Source organism: Necator americanus, chromosome II (assembly GCF_031761385.1).
Source record: "Necator americanus strain Aroian chromosome II, whole genome shotgun sequence".
NCBI classification, from domain to species: domain Eukaryota; kingdom Metazoa; phylum Nematoda; class Chromadorea; order Rhabditida; family Ancylostomatidae; genus Necator; species Necator americanus.
The window spans coordinates 37019433-37043534 of record NC_087372.1 but is presented as its reverse complement, the minus strand read 5'-3'; the positions used below and the strand labels follow the sequence as shown (position 1 = coordinate 37043534).

The window sequence follows — 24102 nt, the reverse complement described above, 5'->3', positions numbered from 1 at the left end:
AAAATTGTTGTGTAGTTCCTAACTTATAAGTATGAAATAAATTTGGTGATGCACTAATATCATAGATATGTTTTCAATATAAGTTTGACTGAGTTTGATGTGAACGCAGATGTTTGATATGAAAAATCATAACCTCCCAACGATTTATTTCGAGAGATCGTTCGTCTAGACAGCACTCCTCCAATAAGCAAAAAAAGGAACACATCCCATAGAAGGAAGATATGAAGACTAAGTAGCATTATTCATTCACTAACAAAATGACAGAATCACTGTAAAAATTTAATATCTCATTGTTACTACTACTAACGGCTAACACAATTCGCATCACAGAAAAGCCAGAAACAAAATATACTTTGGGAAAAGGGAAAAATCTAGAAATACATGTATAAAACATAGGAGACGGAACTACCGTTGCGCTCCATAACGATCTCGTCCAGCGTCATGAAACGGGAAGGAAATCACGAAGCATATTAATAATGTAATGACCTGGAGAGCTAAGGAAAGTGTACATGAAGAAAGTTCGAATATTGTCATGAAATGACAACCATTCGATCAAACACATGTGAAAAATATGTTATGGAATGTTTCGTCTCACTCGGAAATTCGTACAACATTGGATTTTTTGTTACTTATTTCCCATCGTTGCTTTATTCGTCTGAAATACAACCAAGATACTCAAAATTAAGAAGAAAAAAATCACTTCAGCAACAGATATGGAACACACCTGTACAATACCAATAATCATTCCGAATAGACCAATAGCAGAGGCGAAAATTTCGATAATCAAAATCTTCACGAACAACGCCGGGTTAGCAGCATCGGCAATGGCTGCACCAGATCCAACTATTCCTTAAAAATTTCGAGCCATTAAAAAACTGACCAGAAATATAGCTAACTACAAAATGGTGCATAGGAAATGGTGAAAATGGACAAAATTATTAGCAATAACAATCAAGAGGAAGGGAAATGAAACCTAGCAATAATGTTGAGTTATTTGGCTCGAAACCACGTAAACATCTCTTTTCATTGAAATCAACAGCAAACAAACATTCTACGTTAAATGTTCGGTGTCATAATTAAGACTCAGTTATACGAAACAAATGGTGCATATATTTCAATCTAGTCAGATTTAACACAGGCGGTACAAAAAGACTTATATGCAACCTGCATTTAACTAGGACTGAAAGAAAATATAAGGCCACTCACCCACAGCCAAACCACATACGAGGTTGCTGAATCCAACGGTAAGACCACCGCCAAAGATCATGTATCCAGCGGCCAAATTGCGAGCCAAAATAGCTTGTTGACTAGGTTGGGACAAATCTAAATCCTCACGTCGGAAATCCTGAAATTTATGACGCATACGATGATACATTGGAAAATCATCAACAGACAAGTTTCGTCGGTAACAGTCAAAAGAAAGATGGTGCGTGCTCTACCAAAGGTATGCATATGCGGCTATTATTTTCTAGACAACGATGAAAGAAAGTAACGCTGCACGCATTGAGAAATGCAGATGAATGGTTACAGAAATTGAGAGGTGGTGAATTTAATTATGAGTTTGAAAAAAAGGTTTGGAAAAAATTTGGCAACAATATGAATTTTCCCACATGACAACGGAAAAGGTGAAGAACGAAAACGGCTAGAATATTGGGATTACCGAAGGCAAAGCTTAGATCACTACTGCTCGACAACGTTTTTCTACAATCATTATGACTATTCGAGTACACGCAATTGGCAACTATAAAGAAGGAGAAATGGCTCTGAAAAAAGCCAATTTGAATTCTACAAAAGTGGTTTTATTACGTGGAAGAGCGAACTCAGTAGGACATTTACATCAGGCAAAGTTGGAAACTTCTACGCCTTCTACTCCAGAGATATTTTTTTATTTTATTAATACTGAACGAAAGGTCTTAATAAAAAAGATTAATTTGCTGACGGTAAACATAAAATGGATGACAAGAATATTCTTCTCGAGTAATTATGAAAGGAAACGTAAAGAAATAACAAACATGCGAAAATTTAGATTTCATCGTAACCACGTATAAATCCTCAAAAGATCACTAGTAAGGTTATTATACTTAGCAACTTTTCTATTTTGTATGAACTACGAAATGGGTAGAGAGAACAAGATCAATTATGCCAATAGCTAATGTTGCTCGCAAGCAGTTTACAGTTCATAAGGCCTTATGGTGTTATCAAGCAAAGATAAAGCCAGTTTCGAACTCACCGCCATTTTCCCTACAAACACGAATGCCATAATAATCCCGAAAATAGCCACAGCTTCACAGAAAATAATAGAAACCAAGTTTTTTGTTCGAATACGCGGAGCCTTGACTCCACCACCAAGAATAGACGAACCAGTGGTGAAGATACCCCTGGAAAAAGTTAATTTAACAAATTCTAAGGAAATGAAGATATAGAAGAGCAACAAGCTGAATATAAAACTAACCATCCAGCGCCCAGTACTGACAATGATAGTGAGAACCCGATACCCAAACCGGCCCACATATGAGGTGATGTTTCAGTCAGGAACCATCCAATATCAAATCTGTGCCCTTGGCCTGTCAGCATATAGTACAGACCTGCAAATTCGATTATTAGAGATGCTGATAGTCTTAGTGAATGTTTTCTGACTATATTATATTCATCTCACTAACACGGGTAAAATGTAGTTGGTTGGTGGGCCACTTAGTGGTGCCCTTATTTCTCGAAGTAAATAATCAAATCAATCAAAAAAGTAAGTTAGAGCGTCGGGAAGTAAGGGCGGCACTGAGTGTCCCACTCCAACAACACTTTTCCCCACCAACACTACACCAAGAGTGTATTTATGAAGAAAGATTCCATTAGCGTTAGTATTTAGCTAGCTCTAATCCAGAACACTAGCTAGTGCTCTCCTGGGAAACAGTCTGTTAGTTTGCTTTAGTGGGTGCGGGTTAACGCTACCAAGGTAGGACCATTAAAACCTAAGTATTTCTCTTTCTTCAATAAAATGTGCGCTAAAACTAACCATCAGACTGCATCCCTTCAAACTAGAGCAGCGTCTAGAACTACAATTCTAAACGAATTAGGCTCATTTGAATACTTTCTGCGACCTCTCTGCTTCCCTTACATAAGCTGAAGCGAAGTGAAGTGTCACCTCATATGGATTAGGACAGGACATTCTTCCCGAGAACTCAATATCCCATTTTAAACCAACCAAAAGAGCCTAGAAAGGCAAAATTCGCTAACCTGTGCCGATGAAAATGGCCACAGCGATCGTTATGACGGCTCCCGTCGTCTTTAAAATGGCTCCAGCGGCCATCCTAGGAAATACACCAAGTTCATCATACTATATAATCGAATCATACAAGACATACACATAAAAACATCATCATAAGAACATAATTCTTGGATGAAACGTGAGAACGTCGAAAAGCACTTGATTTTCATCGGAGATCATTTTCTGCTCTCTGTCGACCTCGCGGCACGTTTTCAACGCCACAGCGCACCATCAATACGCATTACGATCACTTATGTCTCTCCGCACTCTCGTTTCTCTAACTCTGCGTTTCTTTTTCTTTTAAATAGGTCTTAATCATCATCACGTTGAAATGTAGTCGTTCGATTCGTAGTGTCTCGCGAGATTCTCCCCGTTTTCTTGAAAAAGAAAACTAGTAAGGGCGTTCCAGGAGTGTTTAAGAAGTATCTGCATTTCTTCGGGACATTCTCAAGTGTTTTACCTTTGTTTCTCGTGACACCTTAATTTTACCACGTGTTTAGTACTTTGTTAATGTTTGTTTGACTTGAATAGAATGGCTGCTTAGTAGATTTACTCCTATACTCATTTTACTATTATAAATAATTATTTTCTCCTTCTTGGTAAACACGCAGTGCTGCTATTTCATGAAATGCTTCATGGACCAAAGCATTTATTCTCAGCAATTTTTAAAGTTTTTTTTTTCTTTTCTTTGTATTTTGTTCGTAAGTGAACGTCTAAGCAAATCATCTTTTTAAATTTTTAAAAGCAAATCATCTACTTTAGGGCGTTTGTTGAAAGATGAAAATATCATTTAAAGAACGAGGCACTGTCCCCCGATCTCTTGGGATCAGCCTCAATCAGATTCCTTTCAAATGGTCCTTTATGACCGCAGTGTTGTAGTTGTTCTTCATACAACTCATATTTTTTCTACTAATATGCTTTTTCTTTCTCTTTGCTCCAGATATTTTCACAACTTTCTTATTCGAAATAGACCGTCATAGATGTTTCATCTGTCTTAGGGCGTTCTTTGGAAGATGAAAATATCATTGAGGCTTTGTGTTCTGCCTTTCTAGGATCAGCATCATTCAGATTCTCTTTAAATGATTCTGCATATACGATTCTGTAACTAGGACACCTCGCGAAAACATGTGATGAGTAATGAAAAAAAAAACGTTGCCTATTAATACACTCAGATTACTCATGTCTTCTCGAGGTACATTATACCTCAGAGATTGACACGTGTCACATTATCGGTCCTGATTAGAATGATGGAGTGTTCTTTCAGTGATTCCCCGTTGATTTGCCTCCACCATTAGTCAATTTTCTACATTTACTGATTCCAGTAGTTTATTAATCATTTAATCAATATTATTCGACAGAATCATAATTTCTAAATCAGATTCCAGACTACTAGCACATCCTGAACAATTTTCAGGATTAAACACCTATCGGTACGTGCTCTTGCACCTATCTGGGACTAGTAGCCTGTAAGAGGTCCGGCGAATTTTGTAGATTTGGGCGTCTAGTTTTTATTTTTATTTTTCAGATCTTTTTTCTTATGTTCAGTCTTTTTCCCATCTCCACCTGTGCATCAAGAAAGCACTGATTGTAAATGGATATTTCTTGGCATTTTTTCTTTGCAGTATTATGATTGATTTGTTGTTGGTAATGTATAATAATAACAATATAATGTATAGCGTAATAGCAGCAAAAGGGAATATCGTATCATAACATGGAAATAGTGCCAAATTTCTTTATGTGGCGCATAATATCCCCTCCACACTCTTCCATTGTTTTCCGCATGTTTCAGATTAGCATGTGCTTTTTGCACAAATAACGCATTGTCTTTCCCTTTCATAATGATCTGTCCTATTCTTTCGAAGTTCCATTTTTGTGATGGTCTCTCTCTTGATATTCTTGGAAATCTTGTGTTTGATTTCCCCGTTAAACCTTCATTGCGTGTGTGATTTATGATGTTTTAAATTTGTAAGTGACGTGCTATTCTAATATTTATATGATTTACTGCGGAAACCTTGAAGCTGCAGGTTCACATTTTACCTTCTCACAAACTGGGAATTAAACGGGGACCTGTACTATCTACTTAGGCATTTGTGGTGTATCTACATGCACTTTTATCAGTCGTTATAGTAGTTTTGTTTCTCATTGATGTATTCTGCTCAGACTCGACAAATCTCGGCATTTCTTGCGACGGAGACGGGAGTAGATGGTGAGACCTGTGGTTTTCCATTGTGATGAGGCGAATACTACAAGAAAATATCTATATCTTTGCATTTTTTTTCATTTCAAATAAGTAGTACATCTAAGCCTGCCTATTTACTATCCGTTTATTCAGCTGAACCTCTCACACTGGTATTTTTCTGGATATGAGAACTACACCTCTGAGAAGCGTTCCATGCGTATTTTCCAAAATAGTTCTAATTCATGTCATATGTAGAATGAATGAAATCAAATCATCGTTATTCAATGAAAATAAGCTACCACATGAAGGTTTTTCTTTTTTATACTATTGCACTACTGCAAAAGGTATGCACAGCCACACAACACCTTTTGCAGTCTACTAGACAAATAATATTGAACCGACCAAGTAAAGTTCATTGAACAAAAATGAGAATAAGGTAAAAATGGAAGCAAGGAACTACTGGAGAACTGCCAACTCCCAAAAAGTGCACTTGAAATAAACCGAAGTGCCGATAACCGATAAACCTCGCCACGATAGGATGATGTTTGATTTTTGATGAGCTGCATACGAAGTTGTTAGTTGATTTTCTTGTTGCTACTTCTCGTCATGCAATGATCCCTTCCGTTCCTATGAAGATATCTCATAAAATCCTATCGTATAAAATTTTGTGTAATGTGAAATAAAAGGCAAAAGTTTGCCTGTGGAAGTCATTAGTGGTTTACCAGACTACCACTCAAAGGGAAACAAAGTTAACATTCTTATGGAAAATTTAGCGATACTTTGCTTTTGGATAGAAAAGTAGAAGTAACTGCGCTGGCTCCACAGTCGGCTACGGCATATTTTTGGTCATCCTTCTAAGTTTCCTCCAAGTTTCTCAGGGCTTGATGAAGGAAACGAGAATGCAAAATAATAAAAATGGCATACTTTTCTCATTTCTCCTTATTGATTTAATGGTTCACGGTAGGACTCGAGTGTTTTCTATTTTTTCTGTGATGACCACTGCATATTTTTTTAATTGCTGTGTATCCGATATCGACTTTACGTTGTTGACTCGATTAGTTGATCGTCTGAATCCTTTTGCTTAGATTCTAACTCATCGCAGGAAAAGGTGATTGAGTCGTACTGGTACACAACCGATTTGGATGCGAAAACTTCTTAAAGAGGTTCGTTTAACGTTTTCTTTTATATCTTGTTGCATTTTATGTCTTCCCGTTTATTACATTGATCGGAAATTCGGCGATTCTTTTTACGTGCGCTTACGTTTGCTTTCTGTACGTGTTGTATCGATTGTCCACAAACTTGCCTTGTTAATTAAAAAGTTGCCTAAATCTAATGTTGGAATTCAAATTCAACGAACTTCAAAAGCTTGGGATGCTGGGGGAGTTGAGATTTATCTGAACGAAACGTATTCTACGAGTCAACTGCTTGTTCTTTTCCGAACTTTTCTTAATCATCGTTGATAGTCATAGCAGAATGTGTGACCCATTATCGTGAAATTCGCATAGGCTAAATGCAATCAATTTCAACTAAATATTCACATGTGGGAGCAAAATCGTTTTCTATTGAAGATACAATATTTACGCCAAGATATCCTTTCTCGTCCTTTCATGTATCTGAATTCAGAAATTCTCTGCTATGCACTTTTATATCCGTACATATTTCGATAGTATATAAATCGTCTTGTTATTAACACTAAAAAACCATTTATCTTCGTGCAATCCTAACATACTTAAAATATTTTCAGTCTCAGTTTCAAATACTGATTCACTATTGTTGCTACACTTGCAAAGTATATTCTAAAAATAAAATTTCTTGCAGTTCACGTCCGCAAGGCATACGTTTATTGGAAATGTGACGTATGGTACAATGAGACATAGTGTTAGTACATCTATATCTTCTCAGCTTCCTTTTGTTTGCATTCAAATGAAGCTCCTTATTTGTTGAGCTGGCAGAGGGAACATATTTCCGATTTTTGAGGAAATGGGTGCTAAAATATTTTAATTGCTACTTCAGTTCGTGAAAAAGTCGTTCACATTTATCATTTTCAATCGTCTATTCTTGGAAGAGTTTTAGTTTTTGTTTGTAATTGTCTTTCTTGCTTTAACTGCAGTACAAGTCGAAAAGAGCTTTGTATTTTTTCTGTGTTGCTTTCGCCCAATTGAACTTAGAGTTTAACTCAGAGAACATTCTGTTCTTTCAATTCATTCAATTTCAGCATCTAAAATTTTTGTCGCTGACTCATTTATTGGAAATAAATGCATCCATTCAACCAAATCGCTTCGTATTTCTCTATGTGCTCTTTCTTTTCCTTATTTTACCTCTTCTTTGAGATTTCTTTGAGATCTTCGTTGACTATTTATTGAGTTCTATTGTGTCTTGCCGAAAGTACATTTCACATTCGTAGTGACTGTTACTTGCGGTGTGTGGCTCTGATCGATTGCAATTTGCAGGAGGAACCAGAGTCGGAGTCGCTCATATCATCTCCCGTACGATCGGTTCCCTCCTCTACTTTTAATCGTCGTAGTGTCATTCAGGTTAGAATAGCTAGAGTACTTTAGTCTTTTTAGACTTCTAGACGAGTTTGTTGAATACTAATGACATTTAAAAAACCATCTAGATGGAACGACGACATAGAGAAATTTCTCTCGACGAAGTTGATATGGGAGACCCAGCACTTGTTCATGTTGACACTACAGGAGGTTTTCCTTTATTTCTGCCCAACTCTCCACTTTTTTTGTTCTGGAATGTGAATTTTTACTTTCTTCTAGGTGGCTACGCTTCATTCAATTCTGCTGGCCATTCTCATGATCGTGAGGACGATGACTATCCGGTAGACAACGCTCCTCCACTTTTCAGGTTAGTTTCGAAGTAGATTTATCAGATTATTTTGCTTCCATGAGCCGCCACAGTTGTTTGATTGTACATGGAGAAGATTCGTAGACACACATGTTTTAATTTCAGTAAATATGGCGATTTTCACACGATCGATTGGCAACGGGATCTTGCTAGAGATCGTTTGCGGCACAAACTTATCGTCAGTAAAAGGTTGGTTGGTTGATTTAAGTAAAAAGAAGCAAAAGATCATTTGCCATCGTTTATTTAACTGTAAACATTAACATAAACATTGTGTTTATACTACTTTGCTCACGAGTTTGGTGGATGAGGGCTGTATTGGCGCAAATAAATGTCTCTGTTTCGGGACATAGTACTTATTACTTCACCTTATTACCAGCAGCGAAATTGTTTAGTAGTTTATTATTAAGCGTTAGGATATAGATAAAGTAGCTATACAAATTTAAAAGTAGAGAAAAAAAGGCGTTAATAATTAAATGGAATTGTCCACTCGATGCGCACACGTAACCTTTTCCGGATCATGGAAATTATGGATTAATGCTTTTAAAAATTAGTAAGCTACATGTGCATTTTTTTCTCGGAACTTTTTTTTCGAATAGTTTCATGCCTCATTTATTTGGATTTTAGGGCAGACTTTCCGTTAGGAATTGTCCAAAGTGCATGGGATGCAGGTGCGGGATGGATATGTGTGTTGATGGTGAGTTCTGCAATTCTATAAGCGAATGATGGAACCTTCAGTCGTGGTTAATTTTAGGTAGGTCTTGCTGCCGGAGCTACAGCTGGTGTTATAGATATTGGAGCTCGGTGGATGAGTGACCTTAAGGTGATCTTTTGTCTCATTTGGTAGAATGTTTTCTCAATGATGTTTTTCTTTTACTCGTTTTGACATTATAACAATTCATACGTTTGCTCTTCATATTCCTCTTCTTTTTTTTTCGTTGGGTTTCTGCTATTACTACCTTTCTCTATCCTTTTTTCTCATTTAGGATGGAGTTTGTGCTGATCGATTCTGGCTAGATCGTGAACATTGCTGTTGGTCTTCGAACGACACTGTTTTCAAAGAGAGTTTTTAACGATGTAACTTTCCTTTGTAACGAATAGATAAATCGAGGATCGAGTGACTGAAAATATATTTAAGTTGACAAAAATTACATGGAATTTTTAGGATTCTGACTGCAGTGCTTGGACAGCATGGCCAGAAATGCTAGACTACTACGGGAAGAGTCCATTTTTCTACGTTTTGGAGTTTATGTTTTACGTTGGATGGGCTGTACTTATGGCCACTTTAGCCGTGCTTCTTGTGAAGGTACTGTTCTTTACGCTGGAATTTTTCACTCGGACATCCTTCTTTATTATTTTTTTCTTTCCACATAGGTCTTTGCACCCTACGCATGTGGTTCCGGTATCCCGGAAATTAAGTGTATTCTGTCTGGTTTCGTTATACGTGGTTATCTTGGGAAGTGGACCTTTATAATAAAATCGGTCGGCTTGATTTTGGCATCTGCATCGGGTACGTTTTTCTCCACTGCTTTGTGGAAATGAGTACCGAAGTGCTACCGTTACATTCAGTTTTTCTTGGTTTTTCATCTTCCGCATTTCTGGAAAATATTCCCTGCTCCTTTTAGGACTATCTCTTGGTAAAGAGGGCCCAATGGTGCATCTTGCTTGTTGTATTGGTAATATTTTCTCATATTTATTTCCGAAATATGGGATGAATGAGGCAAAGAAGCGTGAAATCCTTAGTGCATCAGCTGCAGCTGGTGTAAGTGTGGCTTTCGGCGCTCCTATCGGAGGTGTTTTGTTCAGGTACAGCGTCCAATCATTTCATTGCGTACATGTAGTCTATCTAGTACATTATTTTCGATTTGATTAATTTTCTCTTAGTTTGGAGGAAGCTTCGTATTACTTTCCCTTGAAAACTATGTGGCGCTCGTTCTTCTGTGCTCTCGTTGCCGGTATCATTCTGCGTATTGTGAATCCATTCGGAAGTGATCAGGTAAAAGGATTTAAATGTTTGATATTTCATGTTTCTGCGTAAAGTTATGAATTTTCTTTCAGACATCACTTTTTCATGTAGATTACATGATGAAATGGACATTTGTTGAACTTATTCCATTCGCTGGACTTGGTCTATTTGGTGGTATTCTTGGAAGCCTCTTCATCTTTGCGAACATCAGGTGAGAAACAAAGATTTAGGCACAGCAATTAGGTAGTTTTCGCATGTTAGGTGAGTTTAGTGTTTTACGAAAATTTATATCGATTTTTCCCCTACACAATATTCCCAATATTGAGTTTGTTTCGTCAAAAGTTATTACAATTCAGAATGACATCACGTGTCAGTCATTCAGAATGACTTTTGAGAAGGCGAGTTATCATTGCCACCAATTATTCACTTGTGAACGGCTTTTTTTTATATTCACATCATGGTTCACATAAGTATAGCCTGACATACTGTTTTGAGCATAGACAATGCTTCCAGGATTCATTCCTTTTTTCTAGTTTTACAACATTTATTATGCATTTCATTCTATTGGGATTTTCACACAGTAAAATTGCGGACGATACTGATTCTTTATTGATAACTATGCACTTTTCACAGCTACGAACCATTTATCTAGCATTTACGACGCAATTACGTAAGACTTGCTCTCGTGGGATTTTCTTTTTTCCTTCTACTCAGTGCTATAAAAAAGATCTTTTTGAAAACTCAACAAATTGTACAAACTTACTTTTGATCGAAGGGAGGAACTCTTTTTTTCGAGAGAAATATTGTTGAGAAGAACATGTTATTTGACCGATGACCAATGATAAAATGGTGGCGCTTTTCTTAAGAAAAGAAGAAATAAGAATAAAAATAATGTAATTTTTCTCACCGTGTACTTGCTTACCGCTGACAAAAGTTTTGAAACGCTTTGGAGATAAGTGTATTAGTTTTGATGTTCTCATTTACATTTATTACATGGTGAATAACAAAAGGCCTCAACATTTGAAATAGCAGTTTTCTTCTATTTTTTTATTGTGTTTAATCGCTTTGTTGAAGGTGGTCGCGGTTTCGAAAGACATCAAAGACGTTGGGAGGGAACCCGATATATGAAGTGATTGTTGTCACATTTCTTACGGCTGCAATTTCATATTTCAATCCGTATATGAGAAAGAGCGCATCGAGCATGATTAAACAGGTATTGTTGAGTTTTTCCATTACCACTCTCTCATTTTTATTTGAAAAAAACATTGGATGTAATCGGAATCCAATTATTTTTTGACTGCAATTCTAAACCTTCACTACTAAGCTTTTTACAAATCCTGGACTGCATTTGGAACGAAGTAATATTGAAATAATAATTTTAATGAGACATCTTACCTAGGTTTTATCTAATATCTAAATGTGATACAAAAGTGATGTACAGTTTAACTAGTAGAGACTTGGAGGACTACATATACTTCTTTCCTAGTATTTCCTTAGTTTTTTTCGTGTTTATTTGCAATTGCTAGAAGTATATTTTCCAGCTTTTCGACAGATGTGGTCCAGAAGACTACATGATCAACTTGTGCGACTACCAGAACAAAACATTTTCTAGTAATAAAGTTGATGATAACTATCATACTGGAGTTTTTGGAAGTGGAGTCCAGGTTCGTTGACCGTTTTTTTCTTCTCGGGACAGTTTCATTTACCTGTTTATTTCAGAGCGCTTTTTGGCAGTTAATAATGGCGTTAATTTTCAAGTTTATTTTTACTATTTTCACCTTTGGTATCAAGGTAATTTCTACTTTGTATGAATGGTTGATGCCACTTGTATTTGTCAGTAATTATTATAGGTTCCTTGTGGATTGTTTGTACCATCGATTGCGATGGGTGCAATTGCAGGAAGACTAGTCGGAATGAGCATGGAAAGCATATTCACCTCATTTCAGGTTCGTACCTTGATATTTGAGTATTGATTTTTTTTAATATTCATATCTCTATATCTTTAGACGGAAGGCGGTCACTCATCGTATTGGTCTTGCCAAATCGGGAAGGACTGTGTGATGCCTGGACTTTATGCGATGGTCGGTGCTGCTGCGGTTTTAGGAGGAGTGACTAGGTTAAATTTCCTTATTTTGTATTATTCTTTCGTTTAAATAGATATTTTGTGTTCTTAGGATGACAGTGTCGCTCGTAGTGATTATGTTTGAACTTACTGGCAGCTTAGAATTCATTGTTCCTACAATGGTTGCCACAATGTTTTCGAAATGGATTGGTGATGCGATTTGTAAAACAGTAGGTTTTCTTTTCTCATTTTTTTCATGACGGATTTGTTTTCCTCCCTTTTTTCTTTCGCTTCACTGATTCTTCCCCAACACGGTTTTCATGATGTCGGTTGTTTTGTGTTATTATTTGTGATTATTCCGAGAGTATGTTATATCGAGCCCACTTTTCCGGTTTATTTTTACACTTAAAAGTTTCCATAACCCTTTTATCCCTGCCATTTCCTTGTTGCTTGTCTCGCCCAATGTCGTATTTATTTTCATTCAGGATTTATCCACTTCATTTTCGTTACTCTTCTTTCTCATGCTTTGTTGAGAATCCTATCTGTCCGTTTTGTTTACGAATCATCAAAAGTGTTAATCTTCCTCAATTTTAGTCTTCCCTAACTCTTGATGTCTGAACCATATTTGGTACTTCTTCTCATCTATTTCTTTTTCCTCTCTCCTTTTCACCTTAGTTTATCGTTCTTTTCCGGAAGATCACATTTCTATTTGAAAAACTACATGCAGCCTTTTGTTTTTCAAGTTTGAAGGAAACCTTCCTATTCTCTCCTTTCAGGGTATCTACGATGCTCACATTGAATTAAACGGTTATCCATTTTTGGATAACAAAGAAGAATATCCGTACTCTACTATTGCTGTCCAGGTAGAAGAAATTCTTTCTAGAAATTTTTGGTACTTGATGTCGGCAAAAACTCATTTTAGGTGATGAGACCCTGCCCGACAGCTTCTGTGAGCTCTGTGAATCAGGCGGAGGATCATCACGACCGCAACGAACTTTCTGTCATAGTTCAGGTATGATTTCGAATTGTTTTCAGTAAAGAGTTCGGACTTCATATTCCCCCTTTTCAAATGTTTTTCTATCATTTGTCTGCAAAAGTGAAATCTTGCAAATGTTCATTTATGATTTGGCTGACATCCATCATGTTTTGTTCAGGATGGAATGTCTCTCGGTGACCTTGAACAGCTTCTGCGCGAGACTAACTACAATGGATTTCCTGTTGTTGTGTCTACAAACAGCATGTATTTGGTTGGATTTGTTACACGGTAAGGATTAAAGGTTTTTCTCTATTTATCTACCTATTTTTTCTTTACTTTGCCACTATTTTTTATTACTTTTTACTCAAATTTTCTTAACTTAATTTCCTTCGAAAAAAAAAAACTTATCTGCTTTGATTTTGGCTACTCTAATTGTGTTTCTAGGCGGGACCTCCAACTTGCCCTACATGCGGCGAGGAAGACACAACCGTACATAGTCACGGATTCTCTTGTTTATTTCACTAATCAAGTCCCAGAGTCAACAGCAGGAGGACCGGCTCCTTTGAGATTAAGAAAAATTATTGATCTCGTACGTTTTAATTACAAGCCTTCTTAAATTCCAGAATCTTGAAGCACCTCGTTTAGGCTCCTATGACTGTTACGGATCAAACACCAATGGAAACAGTCATTGATATGTTCAGAAAACTCGGATTGCGGCAGGTAAGTGTTGGAAGTTTCTTTTCAGAAAATTATCCCTTATTTGACTACTTAGCAACAGCAGATTTGATTTTATTACAATGGCCATGATTTCAGGTGCTAGTCACAAAAAATGGTAAAGTGCTTGGAATTATAACAAAGAAGGATATACTACAGTTTATGCGAAATACGCAACCAAGTTTTACGAATCCTAACTTCAAGTAACAGCGACATTTGTCATAAGTAGTGACTTTATCTCATTAGATTATTTCGCATTGCTTTTTCACCTACGCAGGTTTGTTTTACGGTCTGTCTTTTCCGTAATTAACTTCCTTCTTCATATTATCATTTCTGCAATTGTACGTTCGAAGCTTTTCCTTACAAATTACGTGCAGATATTTGAATACTTCTGTGATTTTTTTGAGAATATTCGTGCTTTTCCCAGTTGTTTTCCCATCGTTTGGTTTAACAAAGTAGTAAGCCAAATCCGTATACCACATAAGGTGCTAAACACTTTCTTCCCAAGAATTAATTTCCTTACGTTTTCTTCGTGTGACTCCGTTGCAAACATATGTATATGATGTTGTCTTCTTTCTGTACATTTTGCATAATTCGAACTTTCCACCTTTGCCATTCACGAGTTCGTTAGTCATTTCAAGCGATGGGTTTTAGAAGACTTCTATCCTTCATTATAGAGATTTGCTTTACCGACTTTAACTTATTCACTGTTGTACTCTGATTTCAGAAAATAAATATCTAGTGAAATGAGAGATTCAATACTTGTACTGACCATTTGCGTTGGTTTCGTCGTACACATATTTGACAATCTACCTGGATCCTCCGAGATTATGTTGCGTCGATGATTATGTAGTCATTCCGTAAGCTTCTGTACCGTGGAGACGAAAAGGTCGTATTAGAAAGTCAGTGATAGACAGGCAGAGCTTTTCAAATATCGTGAAATCAATCATTACATCCATTGTCCCTCATGCCGTGAATCATAGGGTTAGGACCATGTCACAAATGAGTAACCAAAAGACAACTAACAAATATATGTTTGATGTAAAGAAACAATCGAAGCTTGTCTTAATGACCTTACTTTTAACTAAATGAAAACGTAAACAACAGTTAATATCCGCTAACTCTGCAAATTTACTCACTAGTGCGTGGGAAGCATAAAAATTTGAAATAAAAGTAGCGTGAAAATGTTTTCACGAATTAGTTTAATAGTGTGAAGATGATGAGAAGATGTAGAAAAGTGCAGAATAAGAGAGGGATAGTGGTATCAGATTTGTAATACAGCTGTTCCTGAAAATAATTGATTTTTCGAAAGCAGTACTTATGATTTAAAAATGATTTCTTCATTGATTCACAGTTTCGTCCATGTAGTGAAGTGAAGTAAAACCCGAAAAAACGTATCCTGGAGAAATTCCCTTGTACTGGAGTAGTTAGCTGCTGAAGTCATTTTTATTTACGCCCGGCTTGTTCATTGGCGCCTACCTGTTGTATAGTAGGGCCAAAACTACATGAAGCACGGTGCAGTTGCGTAAGCGGCTGCGCTCGAAGCAGCGGGTGGAGATAGTGCTTGGGATCGAGGCGGGACCATCGCTGCAATGTGCGGTGGTAGCAGAGGTCCTCACTCGATCCTAACTGCTACGCTCCACCGCACCGCTTAAAGTGCAGCTGTATACGCAGCACAGTGCTTCACGTCGCTTTGACTGTAGTATATTTTCCTGCCCCATGGCAAAGGCCGCCACTGTGAACTGAGAGCGGATTGGAGCACTGAATTGTTGGAGTCGAAGCGCGGGAACTATTAGAAATTATTCTCTTGATCTCTTCGCAAAAAGTCTGGATGATTTCTTTTCTTTCTCATCTTATTTCTTTTATTCATTTCCGAACTTTCTGCAGTGATACTCGTTGCACTTTTATTTACTTTTTCTTTTTAATTTTTCGAAAAAAATACTATTCAATGCGGTTCACCTTTACTCCCTAATTGAATAATATTTGTTAGAAAAATTCTTTTCCTTAGATTTGTTTCTTAGTAATGTTTTGATGCAAGTATTTGTGCGCAGTTCTGCTAAAATGTTTTCCTATACGTTCTGCTACAGGTTTTTGATTAACATAGAAATAGTGAGTGTGAAACATGAATTCTGCGGCATTTAGCAGGAGATTGCGGTTGTTTTGATCTGCCGATAACTAGCGATCTCCTCCTTAACGCTGCTTTTTGTTTTTCCATCCTCATACTTGTACTCGAAGAAAAACGAACGGAGTAACCGGAGTAATCCAGAATTAAACGAAATTTTTTCGAGAATAAGTGCCGTCTTTAAATTTTCTGTATCTTTCAACCAAAAAAAAATCTTTTAGAGGTCTTCGTAGATTTCTTTTCACAGACTTCGCTCCATGCCTCATTCATTCCCTTACTCTTCAAACAACGAAGCACTATGAGCTACTAACTTACCTGGTGTGAATCCTACGCAAGTTCTTTTCAAGTAGTACAGTTTTTCCCTGGTGACTGGTGTTAAAGAAGTCTGCCGCCAACCTCTATATAGACATATTCAGCAACCAGAACTCGCATTAGAACCGTACAGTTGAATTTGAAGTTCTGCTGTGATTTTTGGCTTCCCTACCTTCTCCATGGGCTGAGTGAACAGCGTTAACGTCTTCCTAAATGCCAACAGCTACTGTAATCCTTACAGTAACTGTTGGCATTTAGAAAATTACTAACAATTTGATTCAACTCGAGGCAGGACCCTCGCTTGCTGCTGTTGGACTGCAGAGATGGATAAGGGTTCGACCTCAACCGCCGCTTTGAGCACGGCCGCTCCAGTTTTCGGGTTTTAGGCTATTTTGACGCGACTATACGCTCTTTTTGCTATATTTATCGTTTCACTAGTGCTGTTTCCGCAACTCAAGATGTGTGCAATCCATCTATTGTACTTGAATAATCACTGAAACCCAGAAATCCAGATCGTCATAGCGAACAGTCGAAGAAAATGAAAGGATATGGCATCTCGATGCCTCCGGTGAATGCCGGCATCGCTAGCGATATGGAGATGCTTTTGGAGGCTTTCAAAACAAAGCAATCCGTTCGGTGAGTTTAAGTGATTTGAAGTATCATTTAATTTTTGCTTAGAAATCGAATAACGTTTTTCTTCTTTGAATAACCCTTTTTCATCTTAGTTTGTTTACTTGAAAATGTTTACTTGAAATCTAAATTTTTGTGAGTAGTGAGTGATGTTAAGCAGTTATGTGGAAATAGAACCTTTCCAGACTTGTTCTTATTTCAAAGAATTATTTGATATTCATTGTCGAACCATCGTAATTTTCAGTCTGATAAAGTTTCATGAAGTTGCAATCGAGTACGAATTGAGCAGCATCTATGCCGGACGCTTAAGTTTGGCTGAACTTATTGAGGTACATAATTCTATTGGATCTATCTGCTCATTCTTAAATAGTGCTGTTCAGTTACTGTTGTAAGGACCGGATTCTTGTTCATGGTAAAATGATCCAGGAACAGCCTTTTTTGCAATAAATATCTCTTGCTTCTTCGAAAAATGTTCTTTTTTTCGTATTTGCCAAGCATATACTCAATTTAAGAGAGAGAGGGGAGATTAAGGATAAAATAAAGAACCACTTTCTATGTCTGTAAAACTTAATCACTATAGAGTCTCCCGAATGTGGAATTTTGTCGTTTAGTGTAGATTCTTATTTGGAAATAAGATTTTTGCTGTTTATATGACTTTTGTTTGAGATTTAATACGGTAGACACATAGTTTGGTCAAAACGACATGAAGCCCGGACAGTTGCGTAAGTGGCTGCGCTCGAAGCGGTGCGGTGGAGCGTAGCGGTTGGGATCGTGTAAGGATCCTGGCTATCGTCACCCATCTCTGCAGTTCGTCGTGGTCCCACCTCGATTCCAACCGCTGTCTCCACCGCACCGCTTCGAGCACAGCCGCTTACGCAACTGTCCGTGTTTCATCTCGTTTTGACCCTCCTGTAGCTAAGCAGTGGGGTGAAGGCTGCCGTTCAACTATGAATGCTCATATCTGTTTTCGACAACGTCCTGCATGTGCCTAGCGACATGTGACTGTAAAAGTGCTTCTATGGTAGGAGTACAGTTCTACAGAATAGCCAACAGAGAATCTTCCTTTTACTAGCTTTTTCTAAGAGATTAGAAATTTGTTATGTTAATATGGAGTTATATGGGCGTTGATCAATAATAGATTATGATCTATAGCAATTTACAATCAATAGCAATCTTTAGCAACAGAAAACTCCGTTGAGTTTGGAAAACTGCATTAATTATTTCATTTTCAGTTCGAAGAATGTTTACTGAAAGCAGCATTCGCTTATACAAGTCCGACAAGGGGCTCCAGAGTAGGGTCGTCAACGCCTCGTACCTTAACCGTATGTTCTTTCCGATTTTTTTATTTGAAGTTTTTTTTTGAAATCTATCATGTTAGATTCCATAACTAACACCACATTGCCTTATGTTACAAATGTATGCTTTTAAAAAAATCCTTTAGGAACGGGTTTTTGGTGTCTACGCAACATTTGTGCTCTATTACAGTCAACCGATCGACTATGTGTCGAAGGTTTCTTGCTTCTGTGCATTTTAAAAGTTTTTTTAAAAAACATTTTTGGGCATTCATTCATTTTGTTGTAGATTCTCGTGACTCCACGTGATCTCTTAGAAATGAGGCGTTTTTGTGAAGAGATTTTATTGCCTGGAAGACATCTGGACACCTTCGGATGTCTTTATAAACTTTATGTAGATGATGCATTTAGTATCGTTGCATTTGTGAATAGTGTGAGTACAGTTACATCTTTTCTGATTATTTATTACCTCAAAATAAGATCAAATAGATTTTCTTGCTTTAGTTTGATCCTATCTGCCACCGTCGTTATGACTTACCAAATTCGGAAGAGGATGTAGTGGATGAAGACGAGAAACATGTCCCAATTTTGGAAACCACTACACTCTTGGAAGATCCTATTCTTAAGGTATAAGAGGGATTTTAAGCGCTCAGGAAGGCCAGGCGGTTTTTTTTTTTGGACTCATTTTTCTTCTTAATTTTGAAATCCGAGAGCAGCCCAATGGATCATTTCAGACTATGGCCCATGTTCAAAAAGAGATGGAGAAAAAACAAAAACTGATAGATGGATGTCCAAAAGTTGCAGAAACGAAAGAGAACTTTTTGACGAGAATTAACAAGTGAGTGACTTTTTCTTACTACTAAAGAAAATGATGCTGCCATTGAAAAGGGCAGGAAATTTCTCTAAAGCTTGCAATGTTTTACAGAAACTATTATTTACTGTAGGATGAATCCAAAGCCAGACATTAGTGACACAAATTTGTGTTCGCATTAAGCCTCCAATGTTCTTTTTGAGGCTTTTTTTAAACTTCTGAGTGGCGATGAGGTGGATTTTGAGTAGGCAATTCGTGGTCTTATCTGAAATCTTACAATTCTTATTCGTTGTTTGATCGTGAATTCTTTTTGGTTAGGCTCCAAAAAGGCATTCTCTCTAAAATCTGTGAAAAAAAGAATAATTTGTCGCCCTATTGCAGTTTTTTGCTACTCGCCGCTGGATAGTTATCTATATTGCAGTGCTTCGAACTATTGCAAAATTTTTCTTTTTTTTTGGGTTTTTAATTCCAGATTTTGGCATTAGCTTTTTATTTTCGAATTCGTGTGCTTCTGGAAACATGGACATTTTCATGATGAAGTTTGTTTCATGAAGAAAATAAAGCTTGAAACAAATAATTAATTTTTAATCTTCCAACATAGAAGACAAAGATCGAAGGGAATAATATCTGTTTCTAGAATCTACGCTTCGCTCAAGAATGAAATCGCCAAAGTCAACACCGGAGAAATCGATGAGCCGAGTGAGGTAATATTTTTTAAAAAATCGGATGTGCAGCTAATTACTGGGATTCGGGGACTATGCCAGTTTCTTTTCGTTCAAAAAAAAATTCAGAAAACGGGGCGAATTCTAGAAATCGGGGCTTTATTTACATTTGTAACGGCTGTTTACTTCTCGCTTAGTTCTTTCAAGTCCACTATTATTTTTAGAGGACGCATTTTAGGAAAATAAATTAGTAATGGCTTTGAATTCATAGCGATTGCAAAAAAAAACCGAAGGATAATGAAACATTAGGATAATTTGACGTTATATTTGAGGTTAAGGGCCAACAAAAGATAACGAAGAAAAGCTCTAAAAATCCGTTATTCTCTTCTATTTATAATTCTCTAATGTTTTTTTTCTTAATTTATAGTTCTTTAGGTTTTCGAAACACAGATTAAAGGCGCCACTCCACGAATCTGAGGTGATACGGATTTCATTGTGGAGTATTCGTATGCGGGATCGTAGATTATGGAGAGTGGGCTGATTTCGTCCATTTCTCCCTAGTTCCCATAAAAAACGGCCCGGAAGATACGGCTTCGGGTGTTTCGGCGCGCTATTTTCTACAACGAGTTCGATTGGAGCGCACCAGCCTTGCGCACGCGCCGTATCTTTCCTGACCGTTTTTTTACAGCAGAAATGGACGGAATCACCCTCCTCTCCATAATCTGCTATCCCGTATACGAATACTCCACCTGAAATCCGTACCACTTTAGATTCGTGGGGTGATGCATTTAATTTGTAATTCTTGAAGTTTATGAAGAACAGATGTTTAGAAATAATATCTTTCGAGCTTTAATGCACCAAATTTATCAAAAAAAAGCGCCGTTGGTTTTTTTTTTACTTTGTGGAATCAACGTTTTTGCTGCAATCCTCAGTATTGCTTAATGGTTTCGTAACGGAAAAAATCTTTTCTTCTTTCTGCCATATTTCCTTTAATATGAGAACTTAGGAGAATTCTGCATTACTCTACTTTTTTGTTCTAATGTTGATTGATTCTCCCAAAAAATCGCCCTGAGGGAGGGCGATTTTTTGCGTGCTTAAGGCGAGCGTCAAACCCGGCCGCTATACGACGCACTTTTTGGGGCGTGCGATTCGCTAAAGTTCCGGGTGTGGCTGTGGCTGGTTACAGCTGGCTAGAGCGGCGATGATGAAAACTGTACCCATCGCAGTTTCCCCTGATATCCTATGAGGTCCTAACTTCCTTGGATGTCTGAGCCACTCTCCTAAAATCAACCGATAAGTGATTGTGAAGGTACGGTAGATGTGCTTGTAGTGTCAGATTAACGTTTGAGCGAAAAATCCGATGGTTGCTGCCTAGACAGTACTGGTTTCCACCAAATTACTCTCAAACTGATTTAAGCAATTTCTTTCGAACTTTGTTTCTGGATTCTTAAGGGTTCAGGGTGGATAGTCATAAATCCTCAAAAAAAGTGTAGTCAAACTAATCTTTCCCCCAAAGGTACCATTCGGATGATCACTAAATCCTCAAAAGTTTCCAAAGAATTAAAATGTTTGAAGTTGAAATGTCTAGAAAAAGGCCAACTTTGCAGTATAAAACTTATGTGCAGCCACGAATACCACGAATCTGACGTGGATAGGGAATCCACGGCGAGCGCTAGGGATGGGGTTGTGGTTTACAGGATCTGAGGTGGTTCCGCTCACCCCCTCTCTAATCGTCCTAAAAAACGGCGTGGGAACCGCTTTAGTTCCTACGAGGAACTTGCGAACGCTCCTCTATGTATACGTTCTCTGGTCCCCTCAGCAACCTATTCATTGGTTTCACTTGAATACGCCGTCGAGGTGAACTCACTGGCGTTCGACCGCTGCGCAGCTGTATGCGGCGCGTGTACAACTGTGGAACGTTGCTGTTGAAATTGTCGTGAAAAATGGAATCTTTCACTCGGTTTTTTTTTACAACGATTAGGGAGATATGAGCGGAACCACACCTGATCCCGCAATCTACAACCTCATCTCTAGCTTTTCCAACGGTTTCCCTCACTACGCCAGATTCGTGCTATGCTGCCTTTAGGAGAAATCCTACTAGGCTCTGTTTTATTGAACACGCATGGGTGTTTTCAAATAAATAAATAAATAAATACATGTGGCGCTCATGAGACGATTGGTGATTCTGAATTGGAACATAGTGCTTTTAGGAGGCTACAACGAGTACAAGCAATGAACCACCTACAAATCCTGACCAGCCCACTACGTCCGAAGGTCCCAGTCGACTATCGATCAAGGATAAGGCGTATGCTTCTAAGATTATATACTCAAGGAATCGTCGCTATGCGGATCCAGAGATGCACGGTAAGAACGGCGCTTTGTTCTTAGAGTTATCAGTAATCAAATTTTCACATATTATTACTGTATTTTCGCATACGGTTAATTAGATAATCCGTAGTGCTAACATTCGAATTAGTAGAGTTGGATAACAAAAAAGGTTGAAGGATAAAGTAATTGGCTGCTAGTCGATGCCTAAAACCAGTGTATTTATCCTCTCAGGCAAGTCTGGTACCATTTTCTTGACCTCGAAAGGATGGAAGATTTGACCGGGCTAGAGAGGTCTTGAACTATCGACCATACAACCGCAGTGGAGTCCTTTTACCATTGCGCTACACCCTCACGTTGTAGACGTGCCCGATTACTCAGTTTATTTCGTAGCACCCAAGATTTCTAAAGAAAGATTCATTTTTCAGATGATTTTTAGAGAACTTCAAATAACGTTCGTTACCTCCTAAGATTTTTCACTTCCACTCAATAGAGTGCACTTTTTCAGACTAAATGAAGGCTTTTTTTTGGCTGGTATCCAGAGGTTATGCGTTGTATAGAGTTGTTGTTCCTGTTCCAGAGAATTTTGCTGATTTGATGCAAGAAAAAGAGAGTCCAGATGGGAAAGAACCTGAAACGCCAACAGCAGAGAAATCGTCTCCGAAAAAGCGCAAGCGTAAGCCAAAAACGTGAGTTCCTGTGTTATGACTTGGTTATTTCCGACCTTATTCGAGAGGATAAGATTAGAATGAATTGGAGTGAATTATGAATCTCTATTCTATTGTTCACTCCGAGTAGATTCATCTTGAAGCCAATCTTGTTTTTAGCGCCGTTCCGGACGTTCCTGATTCTGTTGACACCAATTTGGATGTTGAGCTTTTTGAGGGGAAAGCTACCGATCACGAGGCGACTGAGGTTTGGGGATTTTCAATATTTGGATGTTTGGATGAGCATGGAATAGTTTGTCATGTCAAGCCTGTCTTTGTAGGGTTTATCATCGCCGAAAACCCGCAAGAAAAGACCACCTCGTAAAAGTAAAGGTACGGCAGTAGCACCTCTAAGTGTTTTTCTCCGCATTGAGTTGAAAATATCCATTGCGATAAATTTCAGCGAAAAAAACAGAAAATCAGGACAACACAAAACCCAAACCGCAAGCGACAGAACAACGTAACGTGCAAGAGTAAGATATTTCCTGATGATATTGTTAAAGCCGTAGCTAGGATTTTTATAGTGGAAAACAGTTATGATTCCAAATTTTATTCTTCTCTCCATTGTTCAGGAATCAAACTAAAACTCCTCCGGCACCATCTGTAGATGCTGATTTTGAAGGTATTAATTTCTTAGATGGATTATAATCATTTTTTTAATAGATATTTCTTAAACAATAGTTGGTTAATTAATAATAATTGTAAGGAATAAATAAATAAATAAATAATTCTAGCAACGCTAAAACGATTGGAAGCATCGCTTGAAGGTCCAGAAGATGTTCGTGTGAGAAATTTATTCAGAAAGGATAGAAATAAGGAAAAGGCCTCAAGGGACAGTGTTTCGGATTGCGATCTTTGAGAATTTTTGTTATTTTTTACATTCTACGAGTATTTCCTAACTAAGCCTTTGACTTTGTTAAGCATGTTTGTTTATTATTGTTAATTCTTTTCTTTGTGCTGAACTGTTCATGGATTTCTGACTATAATATTCGACCTCAAGATGGTGCTGTTTTGTCCAGTGATTTTTTTGTTCAAAATCTTCCAGTGAATAAAAAATAGTCTTGTTAGTCTAGAAATAAAATTTTTGTTCGTAATTAGTTGTCTATTTTTTGTTGTGCTCCAGAACTTCAACATGAAACTTCTAAGGTGTAAAACATTTGAAAAGATGTACAATTAGGGTCGGTAAAGAAGTTCAATTTGTAAAAAAAAACGATCTTAAAGGTATCACC

At 37.5% G+C, this 24102-nt stretch overlaps 2 protein-coding genes across 4 annotated transcripts; one reads left to right on the top strand and one right to left on the bottom strand.

The window, feature by feature from the left end:
- Positions 1-625: 625 nt before the first annotated feature.
- RB195_020635 (uncharacterized protein) lies at positions 626-3304 on the bottom strand (the record flags this gene model as incomplete). The annotated part of the gene is made up of 6 exons (XM_064189014.1): positions 626-655; positions 725-849; positions 1207-1345; positions 2231-2378; positions 2453-2585; positions 3232-3304. The coding sequence occupies 6 exons, from the start codon at positions 3302-3304 to the stop codon at positions 626-628; spliced, it is 648 nt and encodes a 215-aa protein (XP_064044895.1).
- Positions 3305-6583: 3279 nt separating this feature from the next.
- On the top strand, positions 6584-23732 carry RB195_020634 (uncharacterized protein; the record flags this gene model as incomplete). Of its 3 annotated transcripts, XM_064189013.1 has the most annotated exons (41): positions 6584-6604; positions 7892-7975; positions 8059-8140; positions 8210-8297; positions 8403-8486; positions 8922-8991; positions 9049-9117; positions 9281-9286; positions 9357-9371; positions 9460-9600; positions 9669-9804; positions 9920-10100; positions 10179-10290; positions 10353-10471; positions 11335-11473; positions 11802-11924; positions 11980-12051; positions 12111-12206; positions 12267-12376; positions 12435-12552; positions 13099-13185; positions 13245-13334; positions 13477-13586; positions 13743-13887; positions 13944-14018; positions 14112-14193; positions 16959-17082; positions 17321-17405; positions 18309-18398; positions 18518-18586; positions 18658-18801; positions 18873-18995; positions 19103-19206; positions 19817-19883; positions 22052-22205; positions 22747-22855; positions 22994-23081; positions 23155-23206; positions 23277-23346; positions 23446-23495; positions 23608-23732. In XM_064189013.1, the coding sequence occupies 41 exons, from the start codon at positions 6584-6586 to the stop codon at positions 23730-23732; spliced, it is 3909 nt and encodes a 1302-aa protein (XP_064044893.1). The 3 variants fall into 3 exon arrangements, with proteins under 3 accessions (XP_064044893.1, XP_013298449.2, XP_064044894.1); XM_013442995.2 differs by lacking the exons at positions 9357-9371; positions 16959-17082; positions 17321-17405; ... (11 more) ...; positions 23446-23495; positions 23608-23732 and adding an exon at positions 7260-7319 and having other exon boundaries at positions 9281-9346; positions 14112-14219; XM_064189012.1 differs by lacking the exons at positions 6584-6604; positions 7892-7975; positions 8059-8140; ... (21 more) ...; positions 13944-14018; positions 14112-14193 and having other exon boundaries at positions 16985-17082.
- Between the last annotated feature and the right edge of the window lie 370 nt (positions 23733-24102).